This window comes from Dermacentor andersoni, chromosome 9, assembly GCF_023375885.2.
Source record: "Dermacentor andersoni chromosome 9, qqDerAnde1_hic_scaffold, whole genome shotgun sequence".
Classification (NCBI taxonomy): domain Eukaryota; kingdom Metazoa; phylum Arthropoda; class Arachnida; order Ixodida; family Ixodidae; genus Dermacentor; species Dermacentor andersoni.
In genome coordinates this window covers 51,784,784-51,802,857 of record NC_092822.1, presented here as the reverse complement: position 1 = coordinate 51,802,857, position 18,074 = coordinate 51,784,784, and the positions used below count along the sequence as shown (strand labels likewise).

Sequence of the window (18,074 nt, the reverse complement as noted above, 5' to 3'; positions counted from 1 at the left end):
CTCAGCCACTGGCATCCGTAGTAAAACAACCCTTCAGCTTCTTAGTGCTGGATTCCTCGGGAAAAAACGATTTTCTTAAATTTATATTTGGGCTGCCACTTTAATAGGCCTCATGCTATTGTTGAAGAAAACGAGACACCATTAATGCCATCTCGTAAACATGAGAAGAAGCCGTGCAGTAGGAGGAGAAGACTAATGAAGACAAGGTAGGCGCATTCAATTATTGTCATTACATGCAGAAGAAGAAAGCGTAATGTGTGATTGCCTCCGCAACTGGGAAGGCTACATGCCAGAACTAGAACGCATGGAAACCAGCTCTATCCAGTACTCGGATGTTGAGTGGGCATTAGCCAATAGTGCACTCTCCAAGATCAGTATTCTCCACTGCTGTGCCGTTGTCAAAGGGGCTGAGAGGTAGAATCCTGGACTGCCTGTTAGTCATAAGTTTAAATCTTAACACCACAAAGAGAATTTTCTTTCCTTCGTAATTTTCTCGCGAACGATTTTGGGATTCCGGCGACTGCATTCGCAGACATCAAAATGTTTTGACCATGGGAGTGAGCCAGTAACAGCTGTCACTGTAAATGTAAAAAGTGTTGCTTGTCTGTCTCTGCTGTTCCAAGTTTGTGCTGCTCGTGTGCTGTGTATAAAGCTGACTCATTGTTAATGATCTGCATACATGTATCGCAAAAGTTTGAAAAAATGCATGCTGTTCTCCCAACCCCTTATGGTGTCATGTCTGCATTTTCTTTTTTTCTAATTTTTAAGTTCACGGGTTGGCAGGTGTAAGTGCATTGACCATTTGCACTCACTGAACTCCTGTGCCGACAGCCCAAGGTGCCAACTCTTCAATGCTTCCTATAAATCACCTATATACGTGTACATTTCTTAACGTCGTCTTTGTGCTTGCTTCTCTGTTATCCTGATTACATCTCCTTTAGCATTGTGCTTATTGCACTAAATGGACCACCATTAATTCGTTCTATGCGTCGTACATCTTCCTTGTATCCTACTCAGGATACGAGGAACATACATGACACTCTGACCAATTTCAGTCAGAGTGTCATCAATCTATGCTTGTTCTCTGTTCTTTGCCACTTGCTTGCCATCACTGCAACATATACCACTAATTTTTAAGACTAAAGCCTTGGATGTCCATGTTTCAAGGTTGTATTGTGAGGTACAGAAAATATCACATGACCCAAGGAAGGCCAGAAGCAAACCAAAGCATGTCGAGCCGTGTATAAGAGATGATTAACGATTAGCAAAGTTAATGATTGATTAGTGATTGAATTAAAGTGGTTTAAGGTCAATTAAGAGATATGAAGGACAATCAGGGTGAATTAATGTCTTGATTGAGGAGGATTAAGATTGATTAGAGGGATTACGGTGGATTAAGGAATATTAAGGTTAATTACAGTAGGATTTACAAGGCGCTCACCTTCGCGTCTGTTAGGCAATAGCTTAGGACGCCTGGAAATTTTCTTTATATCTCTCATTGCATAGACCTCAGTTTGTTGTCACCCTCCGTCTTTCCAGTTTTCTATCAATAAGTCATTCGATCAAGTAAGGATTTCATTGAGACTTCCGCAGTGTGAACGGTGGTGGTGGGGGTGTGTTGTAGCTGCAGGTGGTTTTAGCCTCGCAATTGAGTCCGGCAATATAGATGATTCAAACCTTTCCTGTTCTCACTACACATTTTGTCATCTGTTCTCGTTTGCAAAAAACAGGTTTCCCTGGAAGAGCTGGCCAACCCGTCTCACCCTCGCATGTTCAGCCTCCAGAAGATTGTTGAGATCTCATACTACAACATGGGTCGCATCCGTCTCCAGTGGTCGCGCATCTGGGAGGTGCTGGGTGAGCACTTCAACCGCGTTGGGTGCTCGCCATCCGAGGATGTTGCCTTCTTCGCCCTGGACTCGCTGCGCCAGCTGTCGATGAAGTTCATTGAGAAGGGCGAGTTCCCCAACTTCCGCTTTCAAAAGGATTTCCTGCGGCCCTTCGAGCACATTGTCAAGCGAAACCGGTCGCCCACCATCCGCGACATGGTTGTCCGGTGCGTCGCGCAGATGGTCAACTCGCAGGTGAGTTTCTTTTGTCTTTTTAGTTTGTGCACAAACTTGGGCAGATGGTAGAGTTATGGAGGGCAAAGTTGCCATCGGCCTGACTGTATCACAAAGCTACAAAGGGCTACATTAAGCTTCAATAATTGACAACTCGAAACTTCGAGTTGTCTGCTGTTTCGCTCAAAAAGCCGGCCCAACAATTCACCTTTGAGAACCAGCGTACAGGCTGAGAAAAGTTTGTTCCTGGTAGTTTTTAATCGATGCGCACTTGTTTGGCTGCTCTGTCAAGGCTCTTTCTACAGGATAGAGCACTAAAATCTTAAGCTGGTTATAATCTTAAATTATAACCAGCTAGCTTATATCCGTGGAAATATGGATTGTTCAAGGTCTCTTTTAGGAAACTAGTTAGAGTTTGTTTTTGTTGCATTGCTAAAGCCGATTGCTTTGCTGTCTTAAGTGAGATTCATTGGTAAAAGAAACGTGTTACAGTATAGTGAAGACAGCACATAGGGCGGTATTGCATCCATAGATGCTGAGCTAGTCAGTGTTAATTAAATGCACAGCGTATAGAGCACATGCGCTATCGCATGCTCCTGAACAGCCGCTGCATAGCAAAGTGCTTGCTGGCTTGCCACAGAAGTATATTTGCATGCACATTGCTTGTAAAGGCCAACTGCAATGAAATTTCACTTTGGCTGAATTTGTAACAAATGAGTGGTGTATCTAAAGCAATCTTGGCAAAGCTGCAGGACTGGCAATTGTCTAACTTTCTTACTGGCAGCCTTTAAGCAGCACCTAAGCAGACGACACATGTACCTGGCACTTGGTGGCTATGACAGAGGTCCCAGCGTGTCACCTTTGAGATTTTTCAGTGTGCTACGAGCAGGCATGAGCAACGGCCAATATTTTATGTCATGCCAAAGAACCGCACTTTAATCTTAGTCATGTGTCACCTCTGGCGAATGCTAATGGCAGCGCTTCTTTTTTTTAGTTCTTTCTTTCCAGTTTCGGTATCAAAAACGTCTGCTGTTGTGATCCTTCTGTGACACGTCCACTTGTATTTCAAACGTAAAATCTTGTGCACAGAGGCTACACTTGCGTATACTCTACCTGAAACTAGGTTTTTTTACATGGCACAAATTTTAGTTGGAGTTGGCCTTTTAAAAGTCGATTGCACTGTACATCTCTTCAAATGAGCTTAGTACCAAGATTGCAAAGTGGGACAGCGCATGGCTATATTTCTTCAGTTTTTTTCCCCAAGAGTCAGGCTTCACGACTCCGTAGTTTCTGTGTCTGACTCTTGCTGGCTTTTCACCCTGCAGGCGGCAAACATCAAGTCTGGGTGGAAAAATATCTTCAGCGTGTTCCACTTGGCGGCTTCAGACAGGGATGAAGGCATCGTGGAGCTCGCCTTCCAGACAACCGGACGCATTGTCACACAGACATATGAGCAACACTTTCAGTCTCTCGTCGACTCCTTTCAGGTGAGCACTGCTCTTGGCTTGCTTGTCATCTGTTTAAGGTTTTTCTGTCATGAATCAAATTGCGACAAATCCCTTTCAAAGTTGACGTAGATGAACCTCAGAAATCAGTCCATCTTGACATAAGTTCAGCTTTTCAAAACTACGTTGGATCTGCAAGAACTAGACAAAAGTGTCTAAACTGTTTAGCATAGGCATGCTTTCAGCAGAGTTACTCATAAAAGGAGTTAACGCTGCGATAGGACATGACAGGAAATTGCAGTAGTGATGCGTATGACATGGCCTGCCACATGCACATGAAACTTCACAGTGTAGAAATAAGCTTGCTTAATAAAAAAATCTTTGGGTACGGTATCCTTTTTCTACTTTCATGCAAAAATTATTTGATGTTTCAGTGTATTGTACTGATGTGGTGCTCATGGTCATATCAACGAAGTAGCAGCGTTTTCAGTTGTTTTGCTTATGAAAGTTAACTTTTGTTCATCCTGCGTGGCTGAAATTGAATCTATTGGTGTAGAATGTTGCTTTTGTCAAAGCCACGGTGATATGGTAGTTACTTTGCTAATGATAAAGCTCACAGTTTGTTGCAACAAGCCAGTTTCTGTCTTCAACAAACTTGTTAGTCAACTGGCTTTAAGTGGTGTTTTCTTTAGCACAAGAAACACCATGCTAGGTCATGATGTCTTAAGAAAGCCCTTTTGAGAGATAGCTTGAAAGGAAGGAGGTTAAAAAAGCATGTTACCTGCCCTTATCACACCACACAGGATGCAGTGAAATGCCTGTCCGAGTTTGCGTGCAACGCGTACTTCCCGGACACATCGATGGAGTCTATACGGCTGATCCGGCACTGTGCCAAGTACGTGGCGGAGCAGCCACGAACCTTCCGCGACCACAACATGGAGGACCAGACGGTGCCTGAGGAGGACCGTGTCTGGGTGCGCGGCTGGTTCCCCATCCTCTTCGAGCTCTCCTGTATTGTCAACAGGTACCGTTCACTTTCCCTGCTGATGGAATAGTTTGTGTCATTAAATTGATGAACAGTCAAGCCTCGATATGAAAAATCACAGTTGACTTCCTTTTGTTTTACTTCTGTTAATTCAACTTTTTACTTAATTCGAACGCACCAGAAGGTCTTGGAGAGAAATCATGCATTGGCTTCAGACGAGAAACTCTTCTAGTTCGAACGCCAATGCATGCCACTTCGGTTAATTCGACTCCCCACCGGCGTGCCCTCATGTTTGCAGCCGTTACTAAAAGCTGAAAAGTGCAAGAAGTTCAGTGAAGGGCACTACTGCTTCCCTAGGCATGAAGCTGTTTTACTTTAGCCCTACTTTTCAGAACTTTCAGAAGTTTACTTTCCAGTCCAATGCTTAGGCAGCGGTTAAACATGTTGTCGCTTTTTGTCGTATGCGGTTGAGTCGCTCTTCAAGAGCAAAACGCAGAATGACATTACAGACTACTTCAAGCAATAAAATGAAGATTTGAATTAATTCATTTTGCCGTCGTTTGTTCATTGAACCTTTCGAATAATTCGACCAGATCTTGCAGTCCTGCAAGAGTCCAATAAAATGTGGTCGTGTGTATTGGATATTACAATGTAAATGTAAAATTTGCTTGGCCATGCTTTATTTTCAGTAACGTTTTATTTTACTGCATTACTTTTTTTCATGAACGAAGTAAAGATGCAAGATTTGAGGAAATATCTGTTGGAGCGAAATGAATGTTTGTCTGCTCACAGCTCAACATGTGCATTCTGGTAGTGAAAATGTCAAATACAATTGAATGCCTGTATATTAAAGGGAGTGCTTGGGGCCTCCGAAATCATTCGTTATGCAAGTGATTTCATCGTAAAGGTTGCAACGCACTGCATCACTCACAACAGGACCGGGACAGAATTATTCCTTTACCGTTATGACCGTTATACAGGTCATTTCGTTGTAGAAGCCTTTGTTGCAGAGGTGCTTGGCTCTACTCGGCAAGGGCAACTTGAAATGGCACATCTAGACATACATGCGCATTTTAGCCAGCAGCTTGGCTTGGCTGGCCCACGGCCTGCAATGGCGTTACTTTGTACTAACGACTGCAGGTGCACAGTTGCTGACTGTACGTCGGGGTTTGATTATTGTTCTGCACTATGGCAGGTGCAAGCTGGACATCAGGACCCGGGCCCTGACAGTCATGTTTGAGGTGGTCAAGACGTACGGATTGTCGTTCCGGCCGCACTGGTGGCAGGACCTGTTCCAGATCATCTTCCGCATCTTCGACAACATGAAGCTGCCTGAGCGACACAACGAGGTGACATCACTAGACTAGGACAGTTCTGTTTCGGCAGTGTTTGTTTTGCAGTGTTTCATGTACAACAGTTGCAAAGTGTTTTGTTGTGCCTGAGAGGAAGGGATGCAGCTGTGGCAGCATGTAAGAGAAAATGACAGGTCTGCGTTAAAACGCAGTGACTGTGCTGCGATTGGTAAAGCAATAATGCGTCTGATTAAGATTTTTCTTTTCTTATTTCATTTCTTTATAACTGTATAATTAGTACTCTTTTGTTAATGCAAGCTCTGAATCCTTCTATAATCTGTCAGCTATTTATGCAAATATGTATTGTTTCTCTTCCTGCTCACTGACTGCATTGCTGTCATGAGGGGCCTTCAGGCTCTGTTGAGCTGTTGGCAACAGCTTTTTCAGTTGAAGAACCCCCAACAAATTTTGGGGGGCTGTTGGAAACAAAGTTCCGAAGTTACATGCAACCTGTCATTTGTCTAAGAACTAATTTTTGTGGCTGCAGTTCTCGTCCTTGGAGCAATGTCATCAGCATAAACTAAGTACTGCAAGCGAGTCAGTATTGTATCTACAGTCCGCATAAATATAAGATTACAGGAGTCTTTCAATGACTCAGAAAATTTAAAAGTAGCAATACTATGACTGTTGCACAATTAAAGATGCTTAATGCAACCTAGTAGCATGAAAGCATTTGGTGTGGCACATGCTGGATTGACGACACCCATAAAAAGAAATCCTAAGCCAAGAGTACGAGGCTTGTGGACAGCGAATTCGTCCTACTCTAACATCCTCTTTTGTTTGGAATGTTTGGGATAGTGTTCTCAGATATTAGTACAAGCCATAATAATAAGAAGGGTGACTGCTTTGTTCGTTTTAATTGGGAAAGTAAAGTGTTAAAGGGAAGGAAGGAATATCATGCCAAACATTGCCGGATTCATCTCTCTTCCTTGTATAGCGTACAGGCATCTCTATAAGCATTACTCTGCTCAAATTGTTTTAGTCAACGCATAATGTAGCACATTCGCTGTTTTGCTATGAAAACTGTGACACTATGAAGTATAGTCATTTTTGGCAAGGAGATAGTAAATCGAAAGGTCAACTAATATATCCTGCCCATAAATCCTATTTTATATGTTTTAAAACAAATTATGATTTATCTTTCTTTCATAGGAATCGGTAGAACACAAAAATGAAACGTCTCTTCGCAAAAGCTGTTCATTGCGTGCGCTGGAGCATTGTGCAAATCTGCCATAAACCACAGGCATTCGCAAACCGTATAAGCCAAACTGAATGGGTTGTAAGCAAATCGCTTCGTGAACTTGCAGTTCGCTGCAGCGAAAGGCACACGATTTGCGGGTCGGTGACTGCGTTTCAGGTTTTCTTGGTGCGCGGCGTCCTGTTGGTGAGCAGTGCCCTGTTGCTGAGTCGCTTCGGCAAAGGTACGAGCATTTTGCTCCAGATCCATAATGTCTTGGGCAGCCAGTTGAGCGGCGACGCACTCCGCTTCAGGAATGTGAATGGCAGAGTTTGCAGCGTGCACCGCGAACGCTTGAAGGCGTTCTGCTTCGTGCCGACATGTCTCTCATCGGACTAAAGCGAGATTCGCCTGTCGATGTTGTTGCCTTTCTACACCACTTAGCGCAGCAGCTTTCTTAGTTGGTGCCATTTCAAGCGAAGCAATAGGCAGCGTGTAAGCTCTGCTGATGCATGTTAAGGCTGCACTCCATATGTGACAAAGCGTCACGGGCTAATCCGACGGGAAAGACAAACCATGTGCGGAAACTTTGTCGTCACCTCAACAGAAGGCCTACACTGCCTATACACCAGGCTGCACCGCATTGGAGTCTTGAATGCGCTGAGACTACTGAAGTGCTCACTCTCGGCGTTAACTCTCGGCACTTGTTTGTGCCATGATGCAGTACTTCGCTTCACCACTCCAAGATGACTGTGCCATCCCTGCCAAGAGAGAGCGTATTTTACGCACTCGCAACGACATGACATTCGTTACAGGAAGATGATCATGGACCCCAGCATAAAACACTTTCATGTTAACATATAAATAACAATATAGAAGGGAAGTTGGTTGCTTACAGCTGAAACTCTGCTAAGTGATAAATTTTGTTAAACTGTGTAAATTTTGCTTTACAGTCAAACCTTGATATAATGATGTTGGTAAAATTGGCAGTTTGCTTTGTTATATTGTAATTTCGTTATATTCAATTTCAACATTTTATGCAAATAAGTATAGTTGCCAATAAACTTTTCTTATGCAGACAGAACCGCAGAATTTTGCAAATCATTGGACAATAGGACAAAGGAAATTTGGATGGAAAGAAATTTCATTCTGCTGAATTTGAGAATCAGCGACGAAAAACACGGTTTCATGTTGTTTCGATGGTATCTACCCATTGACACTATGAAGCGAAGCCAGCCGCGCCTTCGCGTTCACTCCGCCCCTGCGGCTGATATGTCACCCGCAGTGGGACAACGCTAACAAGAAAAGTGCCGGCAGCGGGGAGCGAACGCTGCGTCTGCCTCTTGCTTCAAAGCATCTCCGAAACTCGAAATTAAGCCACCATTAGTACTCAACACGCAGGAAAACAGCACACATGATGCCGCGCTATCTTGATACACCCACTTTTTGCACACGTGGCAGATTATGTGTAAGACAGGGTGCGCAGGCTGCACATGCACTCAGCTGCGCTGACAGCCGTGCGAAGCCACGGACTCGCAGCAACCTGCGATCCTTCGCACCTTTCCTCTTGACTGCGAGGGAAGAGGGAACTCGTCAAGCCGCCATCCTCGGCTCACCTCTGCACGCTTTCACTCGCGCTTAAAGCAAACAGCACAGGGAGCATGATAGGATCTTAATTCACTTGGACTTTGTACGGCACGTGACGCTGCTCCGCTTCGGCGGTCGCTCTGAGTCGCTCAGTTTGAGAGGTGCGTTGGTAAGCAGCCGCCTGTAATTCAAACATTTGACTATCTGCGTCCATGGAACTTTCCATTTATTGTCTCATTCTTTCACAGCGACAGTGAAATTCCATTATATTGAAATCCTGTATAAACATACTTAGTTATATTGAGGTTCTAAATACATGGTGCTCTATGGACAAGAAGTTACAAAAAGGTAAATAATTCGTTATATAGAGAATTTTGTTATATATAGGCTTTATATATAGGCTTTAGCACCACCAGTAAGTTTTTACGTTCACTCGATAGATGTGCTAATAGCAGCTTCACTAGAAATTTTGTATATGAATGACCTGGAATACCAAATTTTGGCTGTAATTACTATGTACATGACTGAGGTGTTCAGATAGACAGCCGAAACGGTTTGAGGTTTCAGGTGAAGTGACATATATTTGATCTCAACAGCCTTCATTTCGGGCGAAGAACACCAGCTTACTAAGTTCACGAGCCCATCTTTGTCTCCGATTCTTACAACTTTTTGCACGGAGAGGAGGCTAGTCCTGGCATGTCTTTTAAGAGTAAATTATCATCATCAGCCTGGTTACGCCCACTGCAGGGCAAAGGCCTCTCCCATACTTCTCCAACAACCCCGGTCATGTACTAATTGTGGCCATGTCGTCCCTGCAAACTTCTTAATCTGATCCGCCCACCTAACTTTCTGCCGCCCCCTGCTACGCTTCCCTTCCCTTGGAATCCAGTCCGTAACCCTTAATGACCATCGGTTATCCTCCCTCCTCATGACATGTCCTGCCCAGGCCCATTTCTTTTTCTTGATTTCAACTAAGATGTCATTAACTCGTGCTTGTTCCCTCACCCAATCTGCTTTTTTCTTATCCCTTAACGTTACACCCATCATTCTTCTTTGCATAGCTCGTTTCGTCGTCCTCAATTTAAGTAGAACCCTTTTCGTAAGCCTCCAGGTTTGTGCCCCGTAGGTGAGTACTGGTAAGACACAGCTGTTATACACTTTTCTCTTGAGGGATAGTGGCAACCTGCTGTTGCTAGTAAATAGCTGCGGCTCGTAAGGGGCATGCCCACTTCATTTTCGGAAGCACCACAAGTGCATTGCGCGCACTTCTCTGTGTGCAGAAGGCGGAGTGGATGACCACCACTTGCAACCACGCCCTGTACGCCATCGTGGACGTGTTCACCCAGTACTATGACGTCCTGGGAAACCTCCTGCTCGATGAACTCTTTGTTCAGCTGCACTGGTGTGTTCAGCAAGGTGAGTAAAGGCATTCTTAACATTGTGGTTGAAAACGAGTTGTACCAATGTCCTTGGCGGTCTAAAGCTTATAAATGTGTTGCTTTTGGGCTATCATAGTTGGTGCTGCGTGGTTCTTTTTTTCTCCACATACCCTGAATCCTGCTAGCAGATTTGTCTGGTACGTGTGGTGCCATGCCAGCATGAAATTCAAGCATGAAACAAATGGGAAGGTACAGTTAAACCTCAATATGGCAAAGTCGGTAAAATTTGCTTCATTATATTGAAATTTCTTTATATTGAAATTCGATTTTTTATGCAAGTTAGTGTAGTTGCCAAGAGCTTTTTTTACACGGAAGGGGCCGCAACAGTTTCCGATTTATTGGGCAATCAGAAAAAGCAAATCTGAAAAAAAAAATCATTTTGTTGAATTTGAGTAGGGGACAAAAGGTATGGTTTCATGCCGTGTCAACGATATCTTCACATCGGCGGTATGAAGTGAAGCCAGCCACAATTTCGCGTCCAATGTGACTCTGCGGCTGTAATGTCGCCTGCGGTGGGATGACACTATCATGGAAAGCGCCGGCAGCAGGGAGTGAATGCTTTGTCTGCCTCTCGCTTCAAGGCATCTCCAAAACATACACAAACTCCAGTACTATATGCCTAGGAAGACAGCGTACATGATGCCATGCCATCTCATCACGGCCATTCTTTGAACACGTGGCAGATTACATCCAAAACAGGGTGCGTAGCCTGCGTAGTGCTCAGCTGTGCTGACAGCAACGTACAGCCACGGCTGCGCTAGGAAAGGAAACGTGTGCCAACCTGCCCCCACTTCATCCATCACCACCATGCCCCCTTGCATGCTCTTGATCACGTTACCTCAAGCTTGCTCCTTCCCATCTTTCCCTTCGCTCGCGCGGAAACACGGTGCTCATCAAGCCACCATCCTTCTTAGCTCACCCTTGCAGCTTTCGCTTGCACCCAAAGCATAGAGCACACAGGGCGTGGTAGGTTCTTATCACAGTTGGACTTTATACAGGACATTGACGCTGCTTCTTGGCGGTAGCGCTTAGTCACAATATTTGAGAAATGCGTCCGCAAGCAGCCACTTGTAATTCAATGATTCTATTGAAGTTAGTTATATTGAGGTTTCACTGTATATTTCCTTTTCTGTATTTGCCAGTATTTGCCAGAGGTTGGATTAATAATCTACATGTGACCTGTCATAATGGTGCAGTTGCTATGGCATATGGCTGCTGAGGATGAGTTTATGAGTTCAACTGTAAAAACTCTGATGGCCACATTTTAATTTTGACAGAATCAGATAGAATCGAGAGATCAAGAAGCCCTCCACGAGGCGGTCACACGGAGCGCATCGACAAGAACACAAACTGAACTCGCGCTGTTTCACGCTCAATAAGAACCGACTAGCATTTGGTCAGCCCACACGCAGCAGCAACCAGCAGCCTGAAAGAAAGAAGCTAGTTCCTCCGGCGCCCGAGTATCCACGCCGTCAAGTGGCGCTGGCATCCGAGCACTCGTGCCATCTCTCGTACTAGTGTTAACTACACCGACTTCCGCTATCCCATATGCTATGCGGATAAGCCGTATTCCAGGAGACACAAGAGCCACGTGGGAAAAACATCAGGGAAGTGAGAGAGTTGAGCGTCCCCACAAGTGTTCGCTGTACTACACTGAAGAGCCCAGAAGCTGCCAGTCCTTTTGTCTTACATTGAATGTTCGTGCATTACATTTTGTAGGCCGTTTCGGAAACCTGAATGACAGCGCACTCTGTTTGCTCGGCATGCTCCGGCATGCAACAACGCAGCAAGGGCATGGCTATTGCATTGTGGCCACAATTCTTTTCTTCACACGACAAAAACAGCAGAAACGAGAGAAAACCTGCAGAAACAATATCAGGCTGACCACTGAGATCTGCTGTTATTACATTAATATTTCATGAATTCAGAATTTCTTTGTTCATGGCAGGGATCATTCTAGCTGTGTCTATAAATAAGAGTGCCTGTTCACAGTGCCGCTACAGAGCAGCATCTGCAAGTAATTTTAATAAACAATAAACATGCTAAGCTAGAAAAAAAAACCTTTTTGTATTTCTGACCAATGTTTGATACCTTTGGGTTTCTACTGCAGTATTTTTCAAACATTAACATTGACTGCTCTGTAGCTACAATGAACCGGTTTGTGCAGCATGGCACAATTGTTGCGCAGGGGACGTGATGCGAGAGAAATTGATATACTTCAATTTTAACGCCCTAAAGCCATTGTGCTATCAAATAGGGTCTCCAAATACATTCATTCAACTGCAGACAACAAGCAGCTGGCACGGTCGGGCACCAACTGCCTGGAGAACCTGGTGATCTCAAACGGAACGAAGTTCAACACGGAGACGTGGGACAAGACCTGCCAGTGCATGCTGGACATCTTCAGAACCACCCTGCCTGCAACGTGAGCGTGCTCGCATGCAGTGCTTTCACATCTTGTTTTTTTTTTTTTTTTTTCCAGAGCTAGGTGCTCTTGCAGTGGCATTTTCTGAGCAGGCTGTAGGACTTGGCAGAGGGCATGGCCTCCGAGATTGCCGGCACAGTGCAAGATTCTTTGCCATGCTAAGATGTGTGGATCATATATTTCCGCAAATGGTGTGCAAATACTGAGTAGTAGCTTTCTATTCGAATATCGAATCGAAGCAAGAAAAAAAAATGTAATCCGGATATCGAACTCAATATCGGAAAACTTTTCACAATATTCAATGCTTGCAAATATTGGGCAAGAAAACAAAGGGCTACTTATGTGCGGGTGGTTCCTAGTATTGCATAATGAGAATGTCGCAAGCCATCTGTAACGGGCACAGAGAAGTCTGAATATACAGTGCGGTCTACTCTTGTTAAACGGGACACTAAATCAATATGCCAGCGCTCATTGCAGCTCAGTTCTAGTATATGAAGGTCTGGAAAATATGTTTTAATAGGTGTGTGAATGCTCGAATATAATTGAATCACACAGTAAACGTTCAAATAATTTGATTTTTGAATTGAATCTACTATTCAATGTAGCGACCCGCGCAGTAGCACATCTTGCTTACGCTGCGTAGCTTCTGAAGCTCGAAGCTGCGCAAGAAAACAGCTCACATCGTTTTCGGTGCGAAAGGAGCACCGAATGCGCTGCAGACAGGCCGCCCCAGCAGGTGTGGGCGTGGACTTTGTCTCTGCGCACTCCCCGATGTCGGCCTGCGCAGTGCCTGAACACCGCAATTCGTGGAACAACGCTGCTTTGGTCAGGGCCTAATCCTAATCCAAGACGAGGCAATTCATTAGCACGCGTCGTGTCATTTTCATGCTGACCCATCTCGTCAGGTCTATGAATGCCAGAATCACTAAAAAATCGTAGAAATTTGGTGCTCTAAGCACTCGTAGCTCGCGATTCAGGCGTGTTGAGAGGAAGACGAGCCTAATTCACCATTGTGAAAGCAAGAGTGCAGCCTTCTCGGCAATTCACACTGGAACGAAATCTTTGGGTGACACCAAATTTTGAGAACACTATTTCTTAGCTCCCATCAAACTCGCCAAAAGATGTAGTATATTAACACAGCGTACATGAACCACAGAAACCCGGTAGCCTGCGGAGCACACACATTGAGGTGAGCTATATTTCTGTACGTACGTAAGGAGTTTATCTTTACCCGTGAACACCAATCTAAAGCTGTCTGTTTTGCTGCAGTATCAGTTTTGCCACCCATAGCCTCATTTAAGAGGTGTGAAGGATTTTCCTGGCAACTTTCACAAACGATCGACCCAGGCAAAATCACTCACAGAAACATATAATGACAAAGACTGCTGCTTGCAAGTCACGTGTCAACTTCACTGTACTTATCCTCATTGGCAGGTTCTAATTACACTTTGTTAATGAAACCCTACAAGGACAACAAATATGGAGCCGTGCTTGGCAATCCTTTGTTTACTTTGGGCTGAAGCTAGTAGCTTGTGGATTTTATCATAAGGCTTCTTATTTCGGTCAGTGATCATCCCTGTACAATACCTGCGCACCATCACAAGGGCCTCCTTGCCTTGTGCTATTTTCTTGTTAACCTGGGGGTCTTCATGTTCGGGGCCTCAGTCCAGAGTTTTTCACTCAAGCCCATCTTTTGGGAGAATGTCTTCAGGTACTTGGGCCGAGAACTATGCAAGCTTCAAAAGTGAATGCTTACGCTCCTGGGACACAGCTCCAAGTAGAACAAGATACCTTCGTTCTGTTTCAAACACCGAGTGGTTCCGCAGATATGAGATGCGCCCTTTGGATGCCTGCAGTTTTTTCTTAGCCTTTACTAAAGGGCGGAGCTTGAGGTAAAAATAGAGTTTAACCCAATTTAAAGCTTGTTCGGGATGCCCAAATCGGGAATTATCGGGTTTTATTTGAAAACGAAGGGCCTTATGCATATCATGTGATGAAGTTGTGCTAAGTAATGTGCTTCATTTCTTCACTTTTGCCCAGTTTGCTCACATGGAAACCCAACAAGGATGGTAGTGGAAACCAAGAAGCAGTGAGTGGTCACGATGACACGGACACAAGATCAAGTGAGTTTTTTGCTCCTCCTCGTTGCTCGGAAGTGCGTGTTCTGGTGTGGTTCCCACAGCTAGAACTGTGTGCTATGTAACACTTTTAGTTGCCCAAAAGTGCTGACTTTGCATTACCGTATATACTCGTCTAAGGGCCGCGCTCATGTAAAAGTCGCATGCTCAACTTGTCAGCCCAAAATTTAAAGAAACAAAAGACGAAAGGAAGGAATGGTTATCTACTCTTGGACATAAGCCTGTGACATTCGGTGTCTTCGATCATTTTTGCGAAAGGCTTCAAAGTCGCTCACCATGCACGTCACGGAGGACAAGTGTGCTGCCGAACCAAGCCTAAGCAGTGGATAAAGTGACTGTGTCAAGGAATAGATTAACATTAGGTCCATAGTGTGCACGCGTGAAGAAATGAATACATTGTGAAAACAATAGCGTCCCTTTTATTGGTACAAAAGGACCGAGGTGTTCATGCACGACTAGAAAAATTATGCCGATATGACCAGCCCCCTTATCAACATCTCGAAAAAGAGTGTGACCCCCTACACTAGTGTATTGTAGTTACTATTATTTACCCAACTCACAGAACTTTTGAACTTTACAGCTAATAACTGTTAGGGGTTCATCAAAAGGTTTATAAGTCCTCTGTGTGAGAGTAATCAACGTCGCACTACCTTGGTGACAAACCAAAGCGGGCGATAGTTCACAGCGAGGGAAAACATTAGGTTACAAGCACGTGCTGCTAGTAAAATACTTTTACAGGCTTCTCTTGTTCCTTTAGGCTGCTTGTAAGCATGGAAATGCAGGAAAAGGAAAAGGTTTAGCAAAGGATTGACATATTTACAGCACTGAAAGAACGAAAGCACACAGCATGAAGACTGGACGGGCGTATCATGTTACGTGCTTTCCCCTTTTTGTTGTTGTTGCTTTAAATATGTCATACTCCTCAATCCAGCTAGTAGCCAACTTTTTGTCTTTAGTTTTAGCGAAAGCATACAGGAAGGCAGAGCGCCAACAGCAAGTTTACATTAAAGCATACTCGAGCTCTGCGCTTTTAGCACTCAGCCCGTTATTGCACGTGGTTGCGTATAACGCCGCATAATTACAGATGATTGGCCTTGATCGGGCATGATCGCAGAGGATTTTTGTAGGGGAAATGGCAGCTGCTTGCTGTGTATTACTCTGTAATTACTTGAAGCCGTCATTTCCCTATGGGTACAGATGTCGTTGCTCTCACAAAGAGAAGTCGAACCTAGCCTAACCTAACCTTGTCTAAAATCTGGCTTTGACCCAAGGCTTCCATTGTTTGACCACTGTTGACCACTTCATGCCTTCCTATGAACGTCTGTCTTGTTGGAATCTAGGTATCATTGTTGTTGTTGTCATTTTCTGTTGGCTGGCTTCTACTGATTAAAATTAAGAGTTTGTTAACAGGCTTCTCGGATTGGTTACACAAGCATCCCAGTGTTAGAATGACATTACTGCACTTAGGCAGGAAATATGTTTGCAGGTGGCGAGGTTTTCGTTGTACTAAAGAGAATATCAACACTGCGTAAAATTAAAAGCTGTGAGCTGTGCAGTACATAAGCAAACATTGCATGAGATTACACATTGCGTGGAATGAAAATAAACACAATTGTGCGCATTGTGCTTAGTTGCACAGCACTTAATTACCAGCTTCACGTAGATTCCAACATTTGTGTTGGAGCTGCATAACATTTTTACTCAGGAGAACAACAAAGTTGCATAGACTGCTTGCATATTTATGGATTGTATGTGTGTGCATGTATGTATAGATTTTATGTATCTATGCAAGGGTAGCACATGTATCCAAGACCTCATTTGAGATAGAAGGACTGCCGTCTCAAAACTGCATAGTTTTGACAAATCTAGATCTTTAGTCTTGCATAAATGTGAAGTTGCACTTCTTGTTCATTTCGCACTGGTGGTAACGATTAGAGGTCCTAGCTTTAGTTTAAATCCCCTTCTTTTTTTCTTACATCTTTATCGTTCCTTTTTGACATATAAGCATGAATTACGGGTCTATAAAAATTTTACTATAAAAGCTTATTTCGATGTTAATGCCTATATTGGATTTTCAGGGCCTTGTTGCGTGTTTTATATTGTAGTCTTATATTGTTTATAATGTTGAACCCACTGGAGAACTTGGCTGATTAATACCAGAATTACATTCTCAGTGTAAAGGCGGTTATTGACAGTTTTGCAGTAGATGAGAACTTCACTGTGAGATGGGCTCATAATTCTCTACGCAGCGATACTTTTGAAAGCGACTTAGCATATACTTGTGTGCCGACTTCACATCTGTAGCCGACATTATTGAGAAACTTGAATGCTCGGTCGTAACTGTGACCGGATATGTGAGTCCTCACCATCCCCAATGGACTTGTTGATGATAGATTTAGTTCTAAACTTTAACCTGTCTTGAACAAAACTTTGGGTTTTCGGTTTTGAAAGAGCTGTCAAACGTTCTCACCATTTAACATTCGCCAATTCCAGAGGGCCTTGGTCATCAAACATTCCAAAGTAAAACTGTGTGCTGCTGACTTTGGTGGATGTTGAGTGTTTCCTTTACTGTATACAAAACTAATACTGAGGGAAAAAAAGCACAACATAAAACCCAAACATCTTGAGATGGTGCTTGTTAGTCGCAGCTTTCATAACTTCTCTTATCGTGTCTAGTCACTCTAGAGTTCAGCGAAATCATCTGTAACCCATGCAACTTGCCTCCTTCCGTTTTATTGAGAAAATAAAATCACTTTCACGAAATAGGGATTCAGTGGGCTGTGTTCTTCATAAAATCAGATTCACAGCGGAACTCCTTAATAATTGAGCCTGTACACGCCTAAAAGAGAGTATTTGGTGGCAATGTATGCTTAAATTACAGATCTAGCGTCTGTTATGGGTGCTTGAAGCAGCGTTTTTTAGTGCCGAAACATTGGGTCTCTAGTAATGAGCATCGTTAGTTTGACAGATTCTGTGAACAACTAAAAACCCTTATGCTTGCATGTGCAGAGGACGAGGTGCTGTTCAACTCCCTGAAGATCAAGTGCGTGGTTCAGCTGGAGCTCATTCAGACAATCGACAACATTGTGTTCTTCCCGGCTACGAGTCGGAAAGAGGACGCAGAGAACCTCGCAGCTGCACAGGTAACTACGCATTTCTGTCTTGCCGTCTTCTATAGATAGCAGCAATATCCAGCGTGCAAAAAGAGTTAAAGGTACTACCTCATTTACTTACATAATGCTCACACTTTTTTTTTTCACAGAAAATTGATACGAAGTTGGGGGGGTGCGGTAATTACACGGAGAAAATTTTCTAAGAGAACGGTCTAGGTGCAAATGAAAAATGGAAGTAGCTGTAAATCAGGGTTCTGATGCCATCCACTGTAACCTCGAACAAAATATTACTTGCAAACAGAACTTGACTTTGTAATGAGAGCACAGGTTTTACACAAGCAGGAGCTGCA

General features: G+C 43.9%; 1 protein-coding gene across 2 annotated transcripts in view; it reads left to right on the top strand.

Moving 5' to 3' along the window:
* Sec71 (ADP ribosylation factor guanine nucleotide exchange factor Sec71) overlaps positions 1 to 18,074 on the top strand; it is a 64,071-nt gene that overhangs the window by 41,483 nt on the left and 4,514 nt on the right. The window contains exons 18-25 of one of the 2 annotated variants that reach the window (XM_050175864.3): positions 1,731 to 2,084; positions 3,389 to 3,550; positions 4,312 to 4,532; positions 5,689 to 5,842; positions 9,893 to 10,025; positions 12,335 to 12,473; positions 14,514 to 14,596; positions 17,621 to 17,754. In XM_050175864.3, the coding sequence (XP_050031821.2) occupies positions 1,731 to 2,084; positions 3,389 to 3,550; positions 4,312 to 4,532; positions 5,689 to 5,842; positions 9,893 to 10,025; positions 12,335 to 12,473; positions 14,514 to 14,596; positions 17,621 to 17,754 (1,380 nt within the window). Of the gene's footprint in view, positions 1 to 1,730; positions 2,085 to 3,388; positions 3,551 to 4,311; positions 4,533 to 5,688; positions 5,843 to 9,889; positions 10,026 to 12,334; positions 12,474 to 14,513; positions 14,597 to 17,620; positions 17,755 to 18,074 lie in introns of both variants that reach the window. The other variant, XM_050175865.3, reaches the window with a different exon arrangement.